At 47.4% G+C, this 22429-nt stretch overlaps 1 protein-coding gene across 2 annotated transcripts in view; it reads left to right on the top strand.

Moving 5' to 3' along the window:
- LOC138268097 (purine nucleoside phosphorylase-like) overlaps positions 1–22169 on the top strand; it is a 95151-nt gene extending 72982 nt beyond the window's left edge. For both annotated transcript variants that reach the window (XM_069217471.1, XM_069217470.1), the window contains exons 4-6: positions 11079–11254; positions 13833–14023; positions 18944–22169. In XM_069217471.1, coding sequence (XP_069073572.1) covers positions 11079–11254; positions 13833–14023; positions 18944–19143 — 567 coding nt within the window. In that variant the 3' untranslated portion in view covers positions 19144–22169. The remainder of the gene's footprint in view (positions 1–11078; positions 11255–13832; positions 14024–18943) is intronic.
- Positions 22170–22429: the final 260 nt, after the last annotated feature.

The raw sequence follows: 22429 nt of genomic DNA, 5'->3' as shown, positions 1-22429 counted from the left end.
CTTTGTGCGACTTCGGGTGAGCACCGTTTCACGCATCCTCGTAGTGCCTGTTTCTGGCACTTCTCCGGGTGCTACCTGCTGCTAAGAGGGCTCCTTGTCTTGCTCGACGTCCCTTCTACCTCCTGGTCCAATTTGCGACCTCCTGGTCCCTCTTGGGCCACAGCAGCATCCAAAAACGCTAACCGCACGATCTGCAGCTAGCAAGGCTTGTTGGCGTTCTTTTGGCGGGAAACACTTCTGCACGACTCTCCACGGCAAGGGGGATCCGTCCACCAAAGGGGAAGAATCTAGCCCTTTTCGTTCCTGCAGAAACCTCAGCTTCTTCTGTCCAGTAGAAGCTTCTTTGCACCCGCAGCTGGCATTTCCTGGGCATCTGCCCATCTCCGACTTGCTTGTGACTTGCTTGTGACTTTTGGACTTGGTCCCCTTGTTCCACAGGTACCCTAGATTGGAAATCCATCATTGTTGCATTGTTGGTTTGTGTCTTTCCTGCATTATTCCTCTAACACGACTTCTTTGTCCTTAGGGGAACTTTAGTGCACTTTGCACTCACTTTTCAGGGTCTTGGGGTGGGTTATTTTTCTAACTCTCACTATTTTCTAATAGTCCCAGCGACCCTCTACAAGGTCACATAGGTTTGGGGTCCATTCGTGGTTCGCATTCCACTTTTGGAGTATATGGTTTGTGTTGCCCCTATCCCTATGTGTCCCCATTGCATCCTATTGTAACTATACATTGTTTGCACTGGTTTCTAAGACTATACTGCATATTTTTGGTATTGTGTACATATATCTTGTGTATATTTCCTATCCTCTTACTGAGGGTACACTCTAAGATACTTTGGCATATTGTCATAAAAATAAAGTACCTTTATTTTTAGTATAACTGTGTATTGTGTTTTCTTATGATATTGTGCATATGACACTAAGTGGTACTGTAGTAGCTTCACACGTCTCCTAGTTCAGCCTAAGCTGCTCTGCTAAGCTACCATTATCTATCAGCCAAGCTGCTAGACACCCTATACACTAATAAGGGATAACTGGGCCTGGTGCAAGGTGCAAGTACCCCTTGGTACTCACTACAAGCCAGTCCAGCCTCCTACAGCGGGGGAGCATGATCATTTTAGATGAAGACATTCTGGCCATGATGGATAGTTTTAATGAGCGTCAGAAACCGACTGAGGCCCTCAGGGAGCGGAGTGCCCTTCCAATGCTTCCATCTCTCAGATCCCCAGTCTCATGGTATACCTGTATACCCAAATACTTAAAAGTGTGTGGAGCCCAAACTATGTCCCCAGGGCAGGAGGAGGGTCGCCCATAAGTTTATGTTAGGGGAAAAACAAATGTCTTGCTTCTGTTGAGGCATAGACCTGAGAGTGCACCGAAATGGTCCAGCATCTGCAAGGCCCAAGGTAGGCCCGACTCTCCATCATTGAGGTATATGAGTATATCATCAGCATAAAGTGAAATGATATGTTCTGATTGACCCCATTTTACTCCCTTGCAGTGCCCTTGCTTCGCATTGCAACCGCCAGTGGTTCTATGGCCAGAGCAAATAGAAGCGGCGACAGCGGGCACCCCTGTCGCGTTCCCCGTTATATCGGGTAAGAATCCGATATCATTCTGCCCGTCCTCACCCTCGCCAACGGGGACATATACAGTAAGTCCACCCATTTTATCCAGCCTTCTCCCATTCCCATCTGCCACATCACTGTTCTCAAATAGTCCCATCTGACCAAGCAGCACTCCTGCCCTGGACCTCTCTTCTTCGGGCATGTGCAAGATGGCAAACAAATGCCTCAAGTTCAAAGAGGTGCTGCGGTTGGGGACAAAGCCATTTTGATCGGTATGCACTAACCCGGTGATGTGGCGTAGGAGTCTATTGGCTAAGGCTTTACTGAGGATTTTAAAATCGTTATTCAACATCGACAGAGGTCGGAAGTCCGTTACTGAGGCCTCTCTCGACTTCGTTTTGGGCAGAGGGACCACCAGTGCCTCCCTTAGTGAGTCCGGTAGCATTCCGCGTTGCAATGCCTCCGTGTACATGTCCACCAACTGGGGGGCTAACAGTGCAGTATATTTTTTGTAAAAGTCCATGGGAAGTCCATCCATCCCTGGGGTCTTACCGGAGGCCAGCTGTGCAATAGCCTCCTGTACCTCGTCTACCGTTAGCGGGCCTCCTAAACCATCCTGTTGCTCGGGTGCTTGTGTGGTCAGAGGGAGTGGACGCAAAAAATTGTCGAGGTCATCTGCTCTAAGCTCTCCCGGGGCCCCGTAGAGATGCGAGTTGTACTCTTTGAAGGTGTCATTTATAGGTCCCGGCATACATTGACGTTTCCCCCCTTTATCATAGACACTTGTAATGGGTCCACTGTCTCCTTTGGCCCTCACTAACCACACCAGCATTCTACCCGAGCGGCCCTCCTCAGCCTGGAGTGATGCCAGATATTCCCGAAGGCTGTGACAGCGGAGCTGCTCTTTCACCTGGGCATATGACTTCCGTGCCTGGACATATCTTTCCTGTACTGCATTCCCATTCTCCCCACCTTGTTCCCCTTTGTGTATTATCCTCTGTAAACTATTCAGTTCGCGTTCTAGAGTGCGTCTCACTCCGACTGTCTGACCTAGGCAAAAACCTCTAGTTGTCACCTTGAGGGCCTCCCATTCCAAGGATCTTGAAGAGGCTGATCTTTTATTGGTTTTAATATGGTCTGAAAGGTGAAGGCGAAGGGCTTCTCTGTATGCTTGGTCCTCTAACGAGCCGGGGGTCAGTCTCCATGTCGGGACCGGAGGCCTATACATTGTCGCTTTCCAGGTAACCAATAGGGGGTTATGGTCTGATAATGTGCGAGCGAGGTATTCTGCGCAGGTCATTCCCTGTGCGATATCTGCTGTACACAGCACCCTATCTATTCTGGTATGTACTTGGTGAAGTCCCGAATAGAATGAATAGTCCCTCTCAGTGGGGTGTTGGACCCGCCATACATCCACTAGGCCCCACTCATTCATCCATTCTCTCATTTTTCTCGCCACTCTATGTGTCGCTGCCCCTGTAACCGGTGGAGAGGATTGGTCTAAGTCCACGTCTAATATTCCGTTAAAGTCTCCCCCGATTAAGATACCCCCGGTCTGTTAGCGTGTGAGATGACTCGACAGTTGCGTTATAAAGGGGACCTGATCTTGGTTGGGGGCGTAGACACTGGCCAGGACAATTGGAGTTCCATGAAGCCTCCCCTCCGCTATCACAAACCTACCCTCATGGTCTATGTCCTTAGATATGACTTCAAAGGGAACCCCCGCACGTATCCAACTCAAGGCGCCCCTCGCATACACTGAATAGCCAGTGGCAAACACCTGCCCTCTCCATCTACGCCTCAATCTCTCCACCTCTCCCGTGGTTAAGTGGGTTTCTTGTAGCATTGCCACCTGCACACCCCTTCTTTTAAAAAAGGACAGTATTCTGTGACGTTTTGATGGGGACCCCATACCGCGTACATTCCATGTTAGTATATTATATTCCGCCATGGGGTTGTCTTATTAGCATTCCAGGTTGCCCACCCCTGCCCTGGGTACAGTCTCCCCATGTTTCGGAATGTGTACATAAGTATTTCTCTCCACCCTGCCCATCGCACCTGCGAAAGTTGTAACTGTAAAACCCAACTCCCTAACCCCAGGGCGCCTCGCAAACAGTAGTTTGCCCAATAAACTGTGCAATAGTGCAACATGTTCAACAGAGTATCTAAAATTCTCGCCAGTCTGATTGGTTGGACGAGAACTCGTGTGGGGGGGCATAGTCCAGAGGGGCCACGTGTACCTACTATTCACATTGCCCCAGAGTCGTGGTATCACATCTGTTACACAAGTTCGTCTGATGTCTGGGGGGTCACCTTCAGAGCCCGCAGCGAGGATTCCGAGCATCCTATGGAGGACCCGGCCGTGCCATCTGAGTCTACCCCGGAGCCTCCCGGGGGGATGCCTCTCTGCTCATGGACGCCGCTGCCTCAAGGGCCCCTCGCTTTCCAAGTTCTTTATTTGTCTGCGTTGGTATCCCACGTGAGCGGTCCCTGTTCCTCCGCCTCCCTGGGACTCTGCGCTTTCCAGTCTCTCTTACGTTAACTTTTACGCTCTGGGCCGACTGGCCTCCATGAGCTTCAAACCACTCCCAGGCCTCCTCGGGGTTCTGAAAAAACAAAGATTTACCCTTGTGTGTCACTCTCAAGCGAGCCGGGAAGAGGAGCGAATACTGGATCCCTTCCGCTCTGAGGGCCTTTTTGACTGCCATGTAAGAGTTTCACCTGATCTGGACCTCAAAGGTGAAATCTGGGAATAACGTCACCTCTCCATTCGCAACTCTGAAGGGGCCCGTCTCCGTGGCCCTCTGGATTAGGGCATCCCTGTCTCTGTAATGCAGAACTCTGGCTATCACTGCTCTGGGTGGTCTGCCCAGGGCAAGGGGTCTCGAGGGCACTCGGTGTGCTCGTTCAAGCGTAAAAAACTAGTCAGGTTGTCTGCTGCTACAACCATGCGCAACCAATTTTCCAAAAATGCCACCATATTTGTCCCTTCCGCTCCCTCCGGCAGGCCTACCACTCGGATATTGTTCCTTCGGTTCCCCCCTTCTGCGTCCTCAGCTCTCTGTTCCAGCCGCTTCACTCTGTCGTTGAGATTCTCTACCATAATTGTTGAGTCTCTTTGTTTGGGAGTGATATCCGCCAATGCTGTCTCCGCCTCTTTAACTCGGTCAGTTAGTTTTTGATGGTCTGCCCTCTGAAGCCCCACCTCTACAGCCACTTGATTGATATCGTGCTGTAGTGTAGCTTTGGTGTCTTTGATTGCCCCTAGGATCTTGTCTAGGGTATCCTGCACTCTAGCCTGCGAGAAGTTCAGAGGTTCCCCCTCTTTAGGGTCAGTGAGTGTTGGACGGTCCATAGCTTTGGTCTTGTGCTGGCTTTTGGATGACATCGGGCCTGCAGTGCTTCACTTCGGTGTTACCGGGAAGGTGAGCCGGACTGTTATATTTCACTCATTCACGTAAAGGCTTATCTTGGGCCATTCAGTTACATCCAGCAGTCCAACTCAGCTCTTCCACTCAGTAGTATCGTGGTTCTCTTAAAGTGTTCCCCCTCTTTCACCTGGTTCTCTCACTCCTAGGGGCCCAGCTGACCCTTCTTATTGTTGCCCAATCACCGGGCCCAGGTCTTTACTGCTCTCCACTTCCCGCGTTTCCTCTATCGGGTGCAGTACACCACCCAGGGCAGCAGCGGCTATTACAGGCCTTCTCATTTCCACCTTCACCTTAGTCCAAGTGCGCTCCCGCCTCCCAGCTAAGTTTTGGTAGGACTCACCCCCTCACTTCTGCTTTATGTCCTTATGGGGAGCTGGGCTCATTCCTGGTGTCTAAAGTTTGTGCGTAGTGTGAGATCGCTCTGCCCACCAAGGTGTTTCACTTACTTTCGGTCCTCGTTCCCCAGCGTCCCTTCCCTGTTGTGGGCACCAGGTCCGCACCGACACCGCCGGCTGACCACGTACTCCACCACACCCTCAGCGTTCACAGGCGCTTTATCCAATGCACTGCAGCATGTTCTCTGCTAGGCCGTGGCGGGACCGCCCTTCAACGTCCACTACAAGTCCCGTGGGGTTGTGCTCTGCACCTCGGTCCTTGTTATCCAGCGTTACTTCCTCGCCATGGGTGCTGGGCCTGTACCAACACTGCCGACGGCCCGTACACTCCGTCGCACCCTCAGCGCCCACAAGCGTTCCATCCGGTGCACTGCAGTGTATTTTCTGCCAGGCCAGGGTGAGACCGCCCTTCAACATCCTCTGCAAGTCCCCTGGGGGCGCACTTCGTGCCTTGTTCCTTGTTCCCCAGTGTTATTTCCTCATTGTGGGTGTTGGGCCCACATCGACACTGCCAGCAGACCGTGCTCTCTTTCGCGTCCTCAGCGCACGTGGGCGCTTTATCCGATGCACAGCAGCGTGTTCTCCTCCAAGCCGGGGGGAGGCCGCCCTTCCACGTCCTCTACAAGTCCCCTGGGGCCCGGCTCCGTGCCTCGTTCCTCATTCCCCAGCGTTACTTCCTCGCTGTGGGTGCCGGGCCTGTGCCGGCATCGCCGGCGGCCCGCTCACTCCATCGCGCCCTCAGCGCATACAGCGATTTATCCGGTGTACTGCAGCGTGTTCTCTGCTAGGCCAAGGCGAGGCCGCTTCTCGATGTCCTCTATAAGTACCCCTGGGCTGTACTCCGTACCTCGGTCCTTGTTCACCAGCGTTGCTTCCTCGTTGTGGGTGCTGGGCCTGCACCGAAACCGCCGGCGGACCGCGCACTTTGTCGCGCCCCCAGCGCACACGGGCGCTTATCCGATACACTGCAACGGCCTCTACAGTTCCCCTGGGGGTGTGCTCCGTACCTCGATCCTTGTTCCCCAGCGTTACTTCCTCGTTGTGGGCACCGAGCTGGCACCGACACCCCCGTTAGATTGCGCACTCCGTCGCGCCCTCAGTACACAAGGGCGCTTTGTCCGATGTACTGTAGCGTATTTTCTGCCAGGCCGGGGGGAGACCGCCCTTCAACGTCCTCTACAAGTCCCCTGGAGGCCTGTTCCGCGCCTCGTTCCTCATTCCCCGGTGTTACTTCCTCGTTATGGGTGCCGGGCCCGCACCGTTACCGCCGGCGGACTGCGTTCCCAGCGCACACGGCCGCTTTATCCAATGCACTGCAGCGTGTTCTCTGCCAAGTCTGGACGAGTCCGCCCTTCAATGTGCTCCTCTGGCAAGCGCCGGAGCTGCCTGCAGGACCGAGTCACTACGCGAATCCCCGGTCTCGACCACGGCCGCAAGCCCCGCGGCCCTGGCTCCAGCGGGGCCCCCGCACTCCGGGATCAGACTCCCCCTCGTTCCTCTGGACCTCTGGCGCCCCTGGGTACCGACTCTCCAAGTCGATGGTCCCCGAGAGTGGGCTATTTTCAAGGATTAATTGTAGGCCCCTCCGGAGCCACATTCTCAAGCGTGCGCCATCTTGGCTGCTTGGCCACGCCCCCCCACACACTCAAGTGATTGGTAACAGTTAATTTTATAACAATTAGTACATTAAAAAGGTTTATGGTTAAATAAGTTGTCATTTAATTTAAAATATTTTAGCTTAAATTAATTAAAAAATTAGCTACATTGATTTAGTTTAAACTATTAAAAAGTACTTCAATTTAAACTAGTTAAGGTTATGGTTGATATTATAGTTATGTAAGAATAATTTTACATTTAAATATTTAAAAACAGAGAAAGGATTATATTTAGTTTTAGGATTGTGTTAAGTGTAATAATTCAATTAAATTAAGGTTTGGGGTCATTATGTGGGTTAGGGTATGTGTAATTGTTGTTTATTTCATTTAAATGAATTGAGGCATACTGTTATGGTTGGCTTCTGATTTATATTACGATTAGTAATTACATTTAATTTAATACAATTTAATTTAAGGATGGGGATAAAATTCAGGTTAGAATTAGGTTAATTAAATTATAGATTTATACATACATTTGTTTAAAGAATTTTACTTTGGTTTAAAAATCGATATAGCTGTAAGGTAGATGTAGCAGGGTCGAAGATGTTATAAAAACACATTTAAAACTTTCCTTAATGATGTAGTGGCTATTGACATAATGGCATAAATGTGGTTATATCTTAGGTAGTGAACCCTGCGGTAATAACATACGACCGTACAGGAGGGCTTGCACGTCATTCTAAACTGGATAGGTGGTAAGATGTGATGAGGGACCAGTGAGCAGCTTTCCTCTTGGTAATCTTTTTTCTGTTACATGGCCGTAAATACCTTGCTTAATATCTCAGTGCACCAAGATCCAGCTGCAAAGAGAGAGCAGAGGGATGAGGGATGGACAGATGCGGTCCCTGATACTGTCGCCTTAGTCTGGGAGTCTACACATTGGGCCAGTAATCGCCCTTGTCAGAGAAGAGCTCTGGCCCTCACAGGTTTGGGGAACAAGCGCTGCACGCAGAGATCTCAGGTGCTCTCATTTGGAAGGTGTAGCCCTCATTGTACATTCATTTAGTCAAGAAATACATTATTTGCAGCTTCCTCTTGTATATATTGAATACAATAATTTGAAAGTCAGTGGACGCTTGTTAGACCCTTGACTTCGAGTTCTGTACCATGCATAATATATGTAAATAGTGGAAGGTTCCTCTTGTCCCCACACCTGACCGTACAGAGGACCACTGGGCCACGGCTCTGTGGCTATTGCGTGTTCAGGGACTCTCAATGTAACCTGCAGGAGCTCCTGGGCTCTGATCCCCAGACGAAAACCTGAATATCGGGGATTGCTACACCCACAGTGCACCTAGTGCTCTGCCCTTGGGATGCTGTACACGAACATTAAGCTGTAGCTCTTACTACGCGGTATTCCAAGGATCTTGAACACTGCTACTCCTACGCAGTCCTGCTCATTGGAATACTATGACATCCCTTTTATTCTATTTGGTGGATTGTAGGGAGCACCTAGCAGATAAGGGCAACGCCACATGTGTTTCTCTCTCAGCAGGGCGCTGGCTGCTATGAATGGCCTGGAGAGACGAGACTTCATAGCTTCTTTAGACTCAAGCAGTAGTTATGGATTTGTGATAGCAGGACCTAGCTCATCAGAGGAGGCGTGAAGGTAGTTGCCATATTTAATATTAAACAAGTATAATCAAAACTCATCATATGTGAAAATAAATCATCCCAACCTAAGTTATACAGCAAACTGGTGTCACAAAAAGATGAGGGACAACAGACCAATAGCAATAAATAGTGCCAATTAACCAGCCAGTGTTGCAATGAAAGTCAATAGCACAATGTATTCCTGTGGTGCTTCAGCACTATCAATAGCTCATTTGTGATTCATGCTTTTGAAGTCTCCCCAAAGAATTGACTAAGGTATGACTTTGCGATCAGGGAAAAATAGCGCCTATGGGCGTGTGATGGCCACCAACACTCTATGTTTTTCCCATACTGTGCTCACGGTTGGCAAAAAGCGTGTGTGGTTGAAAAAACAGCACTGCATCTTTAGAATGAATGATTGTGGTATGGTTCGCAGCTGTCCCACCAGCTTGTGTCACAGCAGATGTTCGGGGTTTTCCTAGGAGAAGTAACCAGAGGAGAACAAAAGAGCATTGGTTCCAGGGTTTGTTTATGCAGGTGAGACCTTGCTGTAGACTAGAGACAATTTTTACAGTACCATAGAGTCCTTGGGACAACAGCATGCTAGCTACACTGTCCTTCTCTGGATGATAATCATTTCGGTACTACAAGGGCACTAGTGTTGGACCTCTGGGGTAAGTACATTAATGTAAGATAAAGAAACAAAGGGCTCCATTGCCTTATATACAGCCCTGTTTCCAGGCTTTGTTAATATGGGAACATCCGTTATAGTCCATCTTTAGTCTCTATGACCTAGCAAGAAAAGAAGATCCAATAATGAAAGCTCTCTTCCCACCCGGTCGCCTTATAAGATTTAAATAAAAAAGGAACTGTATTGACGGCAAGGGAGCCTTCAGTATAGCGCACCTTTCAATACTATGAAGCAATAAAAAAACAATACTTGATTTTGGAGGCAGTTATGACAAGCCGCCACAGGGTAAGGTGGGTCTTGGTCTTGTGGAGGAGTGGCAGGTACAAGAACAAGCAGTTCACAGGGGAATTAAGAAGTGAAAGATGGGCAGTGGGAGGAGGAAGAGGAACAGAGCAAGACACAGGGGAGGGAGCCTGCAGGAGTGGACATTCAGTTCATCCAGTTCAAAGTAAGCACTCCAAAGAAGGTAGAAAGATACACCCCAACAGCCATAGTATTTGATTAAGGGAAGAAATACTGCTATTGGCTGAGCCAAGCTGTGACTGACAAAGTCAGAAGCCAATGGTTGAAAGAGGCTGGTCAAAAGCACTGATAAATTGAAACAGTTGGGCACAAAGCCCACTCTAAGCATTTTGTAGCTAAGTAAAGAGAGGCCTAAAAAAGAGTTCCAAACCCAGACGACCACCATGACATGGAATTCCTCATTGTTTAAGGCACATGGAAGGTGACTTTTGTAAAGACTGGATATGAAACAGGCACAGCCTCTTGCAGTGGCTGTCAGGACTGGTCCAATAGAACAGTCACGATTACACATGCAAAACAGGTCCAATGCTCTAGAGGACAGCTTAACACCTGTTGAGTATGGTAGGGGAAATCTTACTAAACATTCTTTAACTTGTGCTTAGGAGAGTTGTCCTTGTGTTTCTTGGCTTCATCTCTCTGTGGCTCGGCTTGATCTCTTCTATGGAGGTGTGCTTCATTGAGTTGGTCCCTATACCTAAATGCAGACATGTCCTGGTGTAGTCAGATGGTCTTCTTATGCTGGGCTACCCTTTGTTGCTGAGGTAGACAGGCAGTCAGAATTAGCTCCAGGGTTCATAGAAGGGACACTAAAATTGTCCCAACTGGATAGGAATTGGGCACCGTGCTGAGTCTACACTCTAGAAGCTGAGGTGCTTCTTAGGTAACAGAAGGGAAGGTACCTACGAGTCCCTCCATCAAAAAGCAGGTTAAGGCCTCTACCTTTGCACATCCAAACCTTGTCTTCCTGGGATATCTCTGGATTGAAGCCCACATCCCCTTGTAACAGTTTGAATTTAGTGGAAATAATTGAAAAATGCAGGGGGAAAGTTGAGTACCTGGCAGCGCAGACCGGGAGGAAGCTTTGTGAATGTCAGGGGTGTTGGCCGCTGATATCTTTTGAGCAGCTGGAAGCAATGAAGAACAACCCTGTTTCCAAGTCTGTGTTTGCCTCTTCCTCTGAGGATGCTGTGCTTGAAGGTCATTGGAGGGGCATGCATGATCGACCGGACTAATTTCAGGTTAGGGTCCAAAAGACTGTTCTCACTCTGAAATACTCTGAATTTCAATGTCCTCTATGAGGAGAACAGCCTTGATACTTCTTGCAGAGATGTGGTGCGAATTCTCACATCACTGAATCTCTGCTCGCTGACCTAACCTGGATCTCTGGTGTGACTGGTGCACTGCACGTGGTAGGCTGAGGTATGTCTTCTCTTGCAGGTCACATTCCCCATCCGGGTGTTCTTCCTCCTTGGGGTGGAAATTCTGATTGTCACCAATGCGGCTGGTGGGCTGAATGACAAGTATAACGTGGGGGACATCATGTTCATAAAGGACCACATCAGCATGCCAGGCCTGGCGGGGCAGAACCCGCTCCGGGGCCCAAATGATGAGCGGTAAGTCCTATCTTCACATTGTTTACTTGCTCTTTCAACTTACAGCTTCCCTTTCCTCTCTCAAAATCTTCTTTCTTCCAACTCCCTGGATGTTTCATACTTTCTTACCTACCTTCCTACTTTCTAGCAGTGTTCTGCATCCTACATCTCTTTCTATGTCCTTTCTTACTTTCTCCACTTTCATTCTCCATACTTACCTTCTTTCTCTATCCTTCTCTCCAAGACCTTCATTCCCTTTCTAATTCCCTCCTCCATTTCTGCATCCCTCATTCTCTGCCTCCCCTCTCCTTCCTACTTCCTTCCATTTTACCCTTCATGCTTACTTATTCTCTTTCTTCCATTACTCTCCCATGCTCCTTGACAATCTGTCCCTTTCATGCTCACCTCAGAGTGCATCCAAATTGCCGCCACTCACACCAGTACCACATGCCTTCAGATAAAAGACACCACAATACTATAGCCGTATAGCCGTATAGCCTGCTACAGAGGGTTGTACCAGTTGTTAAAGGTCCTGAACGAGAGTATAAGCCCAAGCCGCAGGGAAGGGCCTACAATTAGGATGAGTGCCTTTAACAACAGGTATTCCCAAGGGTAGAAGGGCTATAAGGCTATCAGAAGAGTCCTCCGGCTAAGAGTAGAATGTTCTAAATTACAAAGAGAGAAACAGACAAACATTGGAATGTTAGAGCAGAAGACTTATACCAGCCATTATAAGCCCGGAGCACAGCATTGTCTCCAATTGAGCTCTCAGAATTCCAAGTTTATAATAATTAATATTCCTTTCGAAATCGGCTGTTACATCTGACTTGGAGGGTAACTCCTGTTACCTGATGAATTTGAAATTAGGAATGTCACAAAAAGTGCAAATTCCAGTTATGTTTCATCCGGACACTCCACTTGCTAAACGCAGGCAAATTCCTGAGTAGAAAAAGGCACAACAATGGGGAATAACATGTGTTACTTGGTACCAAAACACATTATTCCTCGTTTATAAGTGCAGATCTTGTAATGCACTGATATTCTCACATCCCATGTTAGTCTTCACTGTATCAGTACGTACGGGTGGAGGAATACCACTGCCAAAAGTCTGAAAGGCCCTATAGACTCTGGCTCATAGATCACTATACCAGAGGCCTGATAAGATCAACATGGTTAGTACAAGCAACAAACTCTTCCTGTAATCCTCCTTAGAGTGTGCGATTGTCACTGTCTACATGAGTCCTTATTTTTCCCTCAGATGTAATACCGCTTGTCTGTCTCCTAATGAGAAAACTGAGGGTTTATTTTGAGACACTGACCAGGCACATAAGAATCCTGCCTCACACCCGAGAGTTAAAGGAAAGTAGATGCTACTTGGTCCAGTCAACCTCAGCTGGGAGCATGACCTCCTCACATCTTTAATACAAATGCACGTATCATAGGCAGTTACTTTACCACATCAGCCACAGATGCCCGCGTAACCTGGAAAGTAAGAGCAGATCAAAGCACAAATACAGTTAAACATGGTGGTCACATCGGATTTGCCAGATAGAACTTGTAATTTCTTTTCTACTTGTCCATCTCCTCCTACTCCATGGTCTTCTGATGCTTCCAGTGCCTAATAAAGCTAAAATATCTCAATGTATTCCCCCTGGGAGGAATTGTTATTTAACACCATCACCGAATCTGAAATGGCCTCTCTGTCCAAATTAACTCTGGCTTCTGCCACTGTGTGTGCCACACACAGGACCCAAAGGCCGCTGCCTCCATTAGATTACTGAGACCTGCCTCACACTAGATGGCCATCCAACTCTGGTCAGAGCACTTGCCTCTAACTTTAAGATTCTGGATGGAGCTAGGACTCACAGGGTGAGGAGGGAGGAGTATTAACCTCCACAATATGTACCCAATTAAAATGGTTGCCACATTACTGGCTTTTCGACAGTGCTCAGATATAACTGGCATGGCCAAGTAGCACTCTGTCGGCCAGGTAGTGCTTTTGACCACCATCGCTGGCTGCAGCCGGCCGTCTGCCGGAACTGTGAGATGAGCAAACATATTCACATCTCAGACCATTCATCATTTGTCGATTGAATGCAAGCTTGATGAAAACTGAATTTGAGCTGATTTTTGTTATAACTGAAGTGAAGAATCTTAAAAGCAGATTGAACTATTAATGGGTTTTAAAATAATACTTTTTGAATGAAACTTTATCAAAATGTGATATTTTTGCTGTGTACATGAGTGTGATATATTTACGTGGTATTTTTTTTTAAGGTGTAATTACGTGGTCCTGGCTCCAAAAAGAAGGACTACCCTCTGCACTGTCATAGACAAACTGAAATAGATAAGCAGTAATATTTTTTAAAAACTGGAATACCCAGGACTGTCATTCCATGAAACATTGGTCTACTTTTGCCAGCTCTGACAAAGCTCCATAGATTGCAAGCAGCTTTCTTCTTATTCCTGTTAACGCGCCTTCCATTGAGAATCTTGTTTCATATCCCATTAACCTGCATCCCATGACGAATGCTATCTTCATGTCATAAACTCGTCTTCCATTAACTACCCTCCACGGAAATATTTTCCTTTCCTGCAGGTTTGGGGTGAGGTTCCCATGTGTTTCTGATGCCTACGACAAAGACCTACGGAACTTAGCCCTGAAGTGTGCTGAAGACCTGGGATACCTGGACTTTATCCGTGAAGGCGTGTACTGCATGGTGGGCGGACCCTCATATGAGACCATTGCTGAATGCTGCATGTTAAAGGCTCTAGGAGCTGATGCTGTAGGTGAGTGTTAAAGACTCCTTTAATCACCACCTTGTATCAAGTCACCTCAGGATTTGTGAGGTCACTTAGAGTCTGATTACGAGTTTGGCGGTCAAAAAACCTGACCTCCAGACCCCTGGTGAGGAGACCGCTGTAGACCTGCCAGTCTCCCCACCTGCCCTATTACAAGTTATCCACTGGGTTGACCGGGGGAAACCAAGGTTTCCGCCAGTCAGCCCAGTGGAAAACATGCAAAGGCATTGGACTCGGTTCCACATGGAGCTGAGTCCAATGCCCTCACACGGGGGGCCGACCAGCACCCTTGGAATGTGCACTGTCCACTGAGCCGACAGTGCGCATTCTGATGGTGCTGGGGAGTGGGGCCCCTGCACTGTCCACAACATTGTCGTGGGCAGTGCAGGTTCCCCCTGTGGCCCCCAGCACTTGCTGCCAGCCTTTTCATGGCGATTGAACCACCATGAAAATGTTGGTGGAGAGCATGGATGTAATCAGCAGGGCAGCGCTGACTTTAGTGCTGACCTGGCTGATCACAACCAAGACCGCTGTCAGACTGTGGGGATCAAAGATCCAGGCGGAGACGGCAGTCCCAGGCAGTCCTACCGCCAAGGTAATAATGCAGAGGTCGGACAGCCACAGCTGCGTTGGTCCGACCACCAACGAGAGTCTGGCAGTCTTGAGACCAGGGCTTAATTTGTGCTTGTTGTTTCTGGTGCTCGGCACCGGCACTTATTTTTGAGGGCTGGGGCTCATTCTTCTGAGAAAAACAAAAAAGTGCAACAAAGGGAGAAGGTAGAAAGCTGCAAGAGTGAGCTGAAGGGGCAGGGAGTGGCTTTATATGGATTGAAGAGGCCCGAGATGGCTTCAGCATTACGCTGCTGTATAATAGCAGCACCCGCGTATTTAAGAGGAGGGCTGTGGGCACGGCACCTTTTTATTTACAAATTAAGCACTGCTTGAGACAGCCAGACTCGTAATTAGGCCCTTAATGTTGTTGGTTAACAGTATTTGGCTTGGCTTCTCCTATCAACAATGAATGAATGCGAAGGGGCCATTCCCTCGGGCTTCCAGCACATTGTTGCCCTGTAAAAATGAGATGTGTGCACAGCTGTCTTTCACACTTCAGAGAACTCTTGTCACACTCAGCCATTTTAAAAAATGGGATGTATCTATCAATAGAGCAGTAGGTGCAGTGGCACCTCAGCTCAGCGGTCTTGACGACCCTCTGACCTTCTATCGCTCATTTTAACACCCAGCCTTCAAATCTGGGCATTTTTCTTGCTTGCGCTAGGATTCGTGCTCACTGACACTCCCTTTACACTAACAACAATGTAAGTCGAATTCTTCCTGTGGGATGGAAAGCATGACACGCTTTAGGTAAAACAGAAATATGTACAGTAAACAACGTAGCGCAATTAACCCAGATTACAGTTAGTACACATAACCAACAAAGGATTATCGCCATGAAACGGCTGTCTAGGCACCTTGCTGACCTTTATCGTGACTTTGAGGGGGTCTGGAACCCACGGTTACATTACCTCTTGAATGCCCCCCCCCCCACGTATTTCTGTCCACCCAGATTAAAGGTGCTGAACCTGTTCAACCGTTTTGGGGGTGAGGGAAAAACAACTACTAGAAACTGATACAAGGGTTAATCTAGGAGCAGTTCTCAACTTTGAGATAATATTTGGAAAGTTTTGACTTCATTTGTAGTCATAGTAAAGAGATGTTTTTAGAAGGAAAGGGCAGAGTGAGGGCAGTTCGTTTTTTACACGGTTCTCCATTGAGTATGAATGATCAATCTGGTGAAACTGACTCAGTATTATGCTTGCTCACTTGAATATCAGTCACTAACTTTGTGTTAAAACCTACGAAAAGCTGTTGTTTTTAAACGTTTTTAGCATAATGCATTTCAATACATTCTCGTAACTGGTTCATTTAAGTGAAGGGTGGTCGGCATAGTACCAAAGTGGTTGAGAATTTGCCTTATGCTTCTGTGCAATAGGAGAGAGAGGGGAGCTACACTGAGAGGCGGTGGGGGGGGGGGGGAGGGCAGTCTTCTGCATAAAGAACATGTGGCTGTATGGTATTTTAAAGGAATAGAAAATAAAAAAAGGCGTGCTGGTTGTTAGCTACCACAAAGTAGCTTATGAAATTGCATGGTGGAAATTTAGGGCCATATGTAGGAACACAGTTTCCCATAGACACAGAATGGGTAAACTCTTTTCGTACATCTGGCCCTTAGTTCTTTCTTCTCAGCTTTTGAGTTACGGATGGAAAGAGCATTCTGTACATTTTTTGGAAGGTGCATGGCAGTGTATCTGTTCTAATAACTAGAGGCCCAAATCCACACCCAGGGAGAATCCTTTCAGCATGCAGGGGACACTCCTGAAGATGGACCCCAGTTTCGAGGTCATTCAGGAATAATATAAACCAAGGGTTCTAAATCATTTGATATATGTGGCCCCCCATAGAATCATTACTTGGAGCTGGGGACCCCGACCTCACCAATCTCGATTTGAATTTCAAAACAGTACACAAAAGTACAACAACAATCATACACCCAACAAGTACACAAAGTATGACATTTTTAAATCATAGGCATAAAAAAGGGAAATCGAAATTCCAAGTTTAATGGGAATGTTGAAGCTAGTCAGAATTGTTTATTGCTGCAAGATGAACAATACTCTAAAATCTAGCTTATCACTTTGTATTTTTTGCTCCTAATACATGCTCTCTTCATATCATTGCTTATCAGTGTTCCAATTATCTAAACTAGATGCTGTTGGCTGTGTTAGCGCCGCTCCCACAAATCAATGCTAAGCCACCAGCTTGATTTTTAGCCACCATTTCGAATACCTTGATATTTACAGCCCATTTTAAAATGTTGTTTTTTATGTATGTATGCATTATTAATCTGCTGTTATTTAATTCTCTAAACAGTCACAGACACGGAGTAGACTTGGTGGAACCTAGGTTAAGAACCGCAGACAGAAGAGGCTAGAGGTTTGCTGTGCTGCCACAGCAAGGCATGCCTGTCATCATGTTTATTTTTGTTCCAAAGCGCCTTCTGCCTTGTAAAGGGACCTCCTATAGAGGGCAAATGTCTGCAGAATTGGCTGAAAAGACTAGATTTGGTTGGCTGTCCCTGCCATACTAGAGGTTTGAGAGCCAAGCCGCCCAAGTCAAAGGGCCTGATTTAGAGTTTTGCCGATGGGACATTCGGTCACAAACACAGCATATTCTGTCCTCTGTGTTACAAGATCCATAGGTTATGAGGTATCCCATCCATAAAACTCCGCCTGCAAATTGGCCTTTAGACTACAAGCATGGTAGACAATTAAAGCCCTTTCTTTTAAATGAACACACCTCTTCCTAAAACCTGCCGCAAACCTTTTTAGCCCAACACATTAAAAATGTGCACTGCAAGGAAAATGAATGACATGCACTAACCTTTCCGAGCACTTAAAGATTTATTTTTATTTTGTCAGTTAGTTGGTTCATCTATGTTTAGTTAACATGGTAAAATTAGTGTTTAATAAATATATGTAATGACACCATTACATTGAAATCTCTTGGTTATTAATGAGTTAGAAGTGTGCATGCACGCCGTGCTTCTTACAGCACAGTGTACCTGTAACGCGCACTCAGATAGTAAGCATGAGGGTATGGAACGTGTGCTTGTCCTCGAAGCTCTTTTCAGAGGTAAACAGGGAAGGGTTGTGTGGTGGTCCACCATATGGACGTCAGTTAGGCGTACTCGAGTAGCGGCTGCTACCCCTGGCTTGTCCACTGATTGTCTCTGCGCTCTCCCGAGCTACCCATGGACCCAGGGCTCATGAGGGCGGCAGCAGGAACAGAAAGTGAGCATGAGTGTACTTCCGGTAGGCTCCACTCATTGTCTTGCCTGGAACCTCACCAGCAAAAAGGGGAGGATGACTGGGGAGGGAGGGACAAGTGAACAACTCTAGCCAATGAGTTTCGATGCATCATTGTCAATGTCTTTCACGGATAAGCACAACGAATTTCAATGTCTTTCCCCACAATTACTATCACCACAGGATTGGAGGGGGTCTTTGATAATAAAATTGCCATATCCTATGTTTGTTGGTCTGTTTTGGCATTTCCTTCCCTGCCTAGTCTTGCAACTCGCTTCTACAAGGTAGTCATGCCAATTCAGAGTCCTATTTTTTTTATTAGACTGAAAAAATAGGAAAACTGGGGTACTTGCCAAATTCAGGAAATTACACCTGTGTTATGGAAACTATAAAAGCGCTTACTTTGGCAGTTTTGGTTTTGCTCAATAGGACGTTGTGCTTCTAAATAAGTGTAGGCTCTGCAGTTGAAGCTTGCTATGCTTTGAAGAATGTTGTAAATCTGTCATTGTTTGGTTATTGCCTATAAAAAAACTGAAAAATAAAGATTTTTTTTAAAAAAGCTTCTAAAAACGTTGGTTTACTGAAACTACTGCGTAATCCGATACAAGCATGATATTAATCATTTAAATGCAGAATCTTTAACATACGTTTCATTTGTTTTCTGTATTCCATCCTTTCTTTTCTTCCTCACACCCCCTTTACTCCTCTATCATTAAACCTTCTACTTTTTCTTCTATCCTTCTTTCTTTCTTATTTCCATCTTTTCCTGTTTTCACCGCTCCCCATGCTCATTGCCCCATCATCCTTTGACTCCAATTTCACTGTCATGTAATTCTCTCTCCCTTCACTTTCCTTTGTCTTACATTTGTAACATCTTGTTGTCATACTCCTTGCTTTTTCTTCTCCATATCTCTCTGCTGTCTTTCCCTGTCACCCGCTTCTCTTTTCTTTCTTCCAATCATCTCCCTCTGATTGTTTCTGTCATCCTTCCCTGCTCTCCCTCTCCTCTGCTTACCCACCCCCTGACCCTGTCCCTTGTCTTTAGGTATGAGCACTGTGGCGGAGGTCCTGGTGGCCCGGCACTGTGGGCTGCGTGTTTTTGGGTTGTCCCTGGTCACTAACAAAGTTGTGGTGAGCTACGAGAGCCAAGAAAGAGCCAACCATGAGGAAGTGTTGCAGACCTCCTTGCTCAGAGCCCGGGCCCTGCAGGAGCTTGTTACACATCTTGTGGGCAGGATGGCCTAGCTTAGTCCATGGCGGAGACCCATCCTCCTGCATCTGCCAGTGACGGATTACCTACAGCCTCTCAGCATCTCTGAGCCTTCATCCCGTCCCTTGGGACTGAAACCCACAGTTTTCTCCACCTCAGCACCTCCATCCTACCCTACGCCCATGGACTGAGACCCACTAGCCTCTTTCTCAGAAAATATCAAAGACTTTTCCACATCACTAAAGGGACTGACCCATCCCCCTTTCTCAATCTCTGAGTGTCATAGAATTTACATCACTTTTCCATCACTCCTAACCACTCTCCTGGCCAAGTAGACCAACCTGCCTCTCTTTGTCACCATCTTGGAGCATCTGTCTCATCTCTCTGGGATACAGCCCAATGTGCCTCTCTCTATGTCTGCCTTTTGGAGCGTCTATTCTCCAACTCATGGTGACCAAGCCCTACAACCCTGTTCTCCATCCAGGGCCAGACTAGGAATTCAAAGCAGTCCGGGTAAATGTTGTCAGGCCAGCCCCCAAAGGGTGCAAAGTGAGCAAACCTGACCACTACAATGAGGATTGGGAGCTTCCCCCCCACCAGGAAAATTTGAGAAAAATGGCAAAAAACATGCATTCCAGGACACATTTTTCATGGTATATTCAATTGTATTGTTTTTTAAAGCATAGTAGATGATGACCTTACAGTGCACCAGGATACAGTAATCTTTATTGGTCTTCAATGATTCCCTCACAGCCCCCTCTAAGAGTGCCCCTCATCTCTCCATAGCCCCTCTCTCATGTGTATTTCATTTGTTTTATAGCGCCTATCTTACCACTGCAGGGTGTTGGAGCACTTTACTTCATACGCACAGAGACAATGAATCATACATGTGTAAATCAGTCAATAGAAAATGGTACGTAAATCAAAGGGGACTACAAAGTGCAAGATTCACGTCTTCCATGCTGGTAGACATTTTTTAAGAGTGCTTGGTCTGGGGAAGCGTAAACTCAGGATTCAGAGCGTAACACCTTGGTTAGGGTTGTCTTTACTACTAATAATGTATTTATACCCAAACAAACCTTTTTTAGAAAAATTGGGATAATCAAAGTCGGGGACAAATAACATAAAGTTCTAACCTGTACCATGCAGTTTGCCTGCAGCTCTTTGATGGCAGTTCATACCTCACTGTGCTAGATTAGGATTGTCACTTATGAACTGCACAGTAACAAAAGGATCTCTGATAAAGGTGGTGTCCCCCTGAGCACTGCACATAAAATACTGTTCTGTGATCTACACAGTACACATTCTTTGCAGCAGGCATATTAACCCTCTTTGCTACCTTAGATGAGTCAAAAATGCAGATAGACAAAACTATGATTTCACTCCAGCAGGTACATTAATCACCAGAGTTATCTTGGCACTATTATTGTTGCCTGAAAACTATTGGATATACAAGTTACTCTGCACTGCTTTTAAAACTGCTGCACTGCTACAAAACCACTCCCCCCAGTAACAAAAGCACCTCCCATCCTTCCAGCCTCTTGAGGAAATGCCCGATGCCCGGTTCAGCCAAACTGGCCTTGTCTCCATCCCACTTGCCGTACCTGATACTGACCAACCTCTCCATCGCAGGGACTACAGTGCACAGGCAGGAGCCCCAGCCTTGCATAGGCCTTGTTTCACTCAGTGTCCAATAGAGATCTGCACAGGAAGGGCTGGGGAAACTACCCGGAGAGTTTAGTATTACCTCTGCTTGGACCACAACTGCAGATCTCTGAGCCACTCTGTTCCGAAATGGATGAGGGGCATTCCCCTTGCTTTGTGGATTTCCATATCCGACTCCCTCGTCCCCAGCCCTTGTGGACAGTGGTTGACAACCAATTTCAATGTACAGCAATGGCCACCGTCACCACTGAGCACCACTTATCCGCTCTATATTTGGTGTGATGGATGCACTCACACAGCGGGCCCACCAACGTGCACTATACAGACACATTTACTCCTGCGGTGCACCTTAGCAGCCCTGACAAATTCCCCGTGTGCACGCGTGATGTGCTGCTCCAGGCCACGTTTTTTCTTTGAATTCTGCGACATATAGCCTTGTTTATTGCATTGTTAAACAGGATTACTAGTCACAGAATTTAAAGGCAAAGAAAGGCCTGGACTGAGCAGCACATCATGCATGGACCTGGGGACATCGGCAGCTGTGGTATGGTAGAGATCCTTGAAGTGCACCCGTGATCACACTGGGCAGACTAGGGAACCCTCTGAGCGTGAAGTCCTCGTCTTATCTTGGCTCCAGACGCTGTATGTCAAGTTTCTCTGGGCCCTTTTCTGCCTCTCTGTCTACCCGCACACCTTACCTGATCCACGTCCTTTCTCTTCAGTTATCATTCTCCCTTCTCCCCCACACTCCCTTCCTTCCACACTGTCGGCTTCTCTTAATCCCCGTCGCCCCTTTCTGTTGCTCTACTTTTCTCCTCTTCTCTGAACTCTCTCACTCTGTTGCAATCTACATAAATCCTCACAGGTGTTGGGTACATGTTTTCCACCATTTGGTCACATGACCAGAAAATGCGGAAACTAACTAGCACTTTCCTTCCAGGCTCGCTTTCTATCTCACCCTCTCTTAAGCACGTGCATCTCACATCCCCCACCTATTGCACTGTATCGCTCTGTCTGCCTCAGCCTCACCTCGCTGCCTCTGGTGTGTTCTCCCTCTCCCTGCCTTTATGCCCCCCTTCTCTGCCCCCTCACCGCACACACACACGATTCGCTCTGGTGCGCAGAGGCTGGGGTGGTATAACTAGTTACACGCAGAGGCACAGCAAGGGTGGGCCACGGGCCCTAATGCAAGAGTGAAACACGACCCACTGTGCCCCCAGTCGGGGAGCAGGTCACAGCCACGTCTCAGAGGCCACGCCCCTGGGCTCTGGTGCAGCTGCACCTGCCGCATGATAGCTTCGTCCTAGTCGCACGACGCCCCAGTCTTTCCCATGGCGTTGAAGCCAGAATGTTCAAACTAACAAATCAGTTTGTACCCAATAAAGATTCAAAATTCTAGCGCCTCTTAATATTTTTGTAAGGAGGTGGGTGAGTGCCGGTGTTGGGCTAAATAAGAGAATGGCTGGGGTACTGGCTTACACCAGCATTCTGTGTTTCTCGTGGCTTCAGTGTTTTGGACTAGGTTCTTCTTACTTGCGGGGTTTACACCAAAGCTTCTGATTTCTTGATTCATCTAATAATCAAGAGCGCTAGAAAGCAGTGACGTCTGCGACCATAGACAGTCGGTCGTGGTGTAAACATATAATGACAATAACA

The sequence above is a fragment of the Pleurodeles waltl genome, chromosome 12 (assembly GCF_031143425.1).
Source record: "Pleurodeles waltl isolate 20211129_DDA chromosome 12, aPleWal1.hap1.20221129, whole genome shotgun sequence".
Lineage (NCBI taxonomy): Eukaryota > Metazoa > Chordata > Amphibia > Caudata > Salamandridae > Pleurodeles > Pleurodeles waltl.
This window is presented reverse-complemented; position numbering and strand designations above follow the sequence as displayed.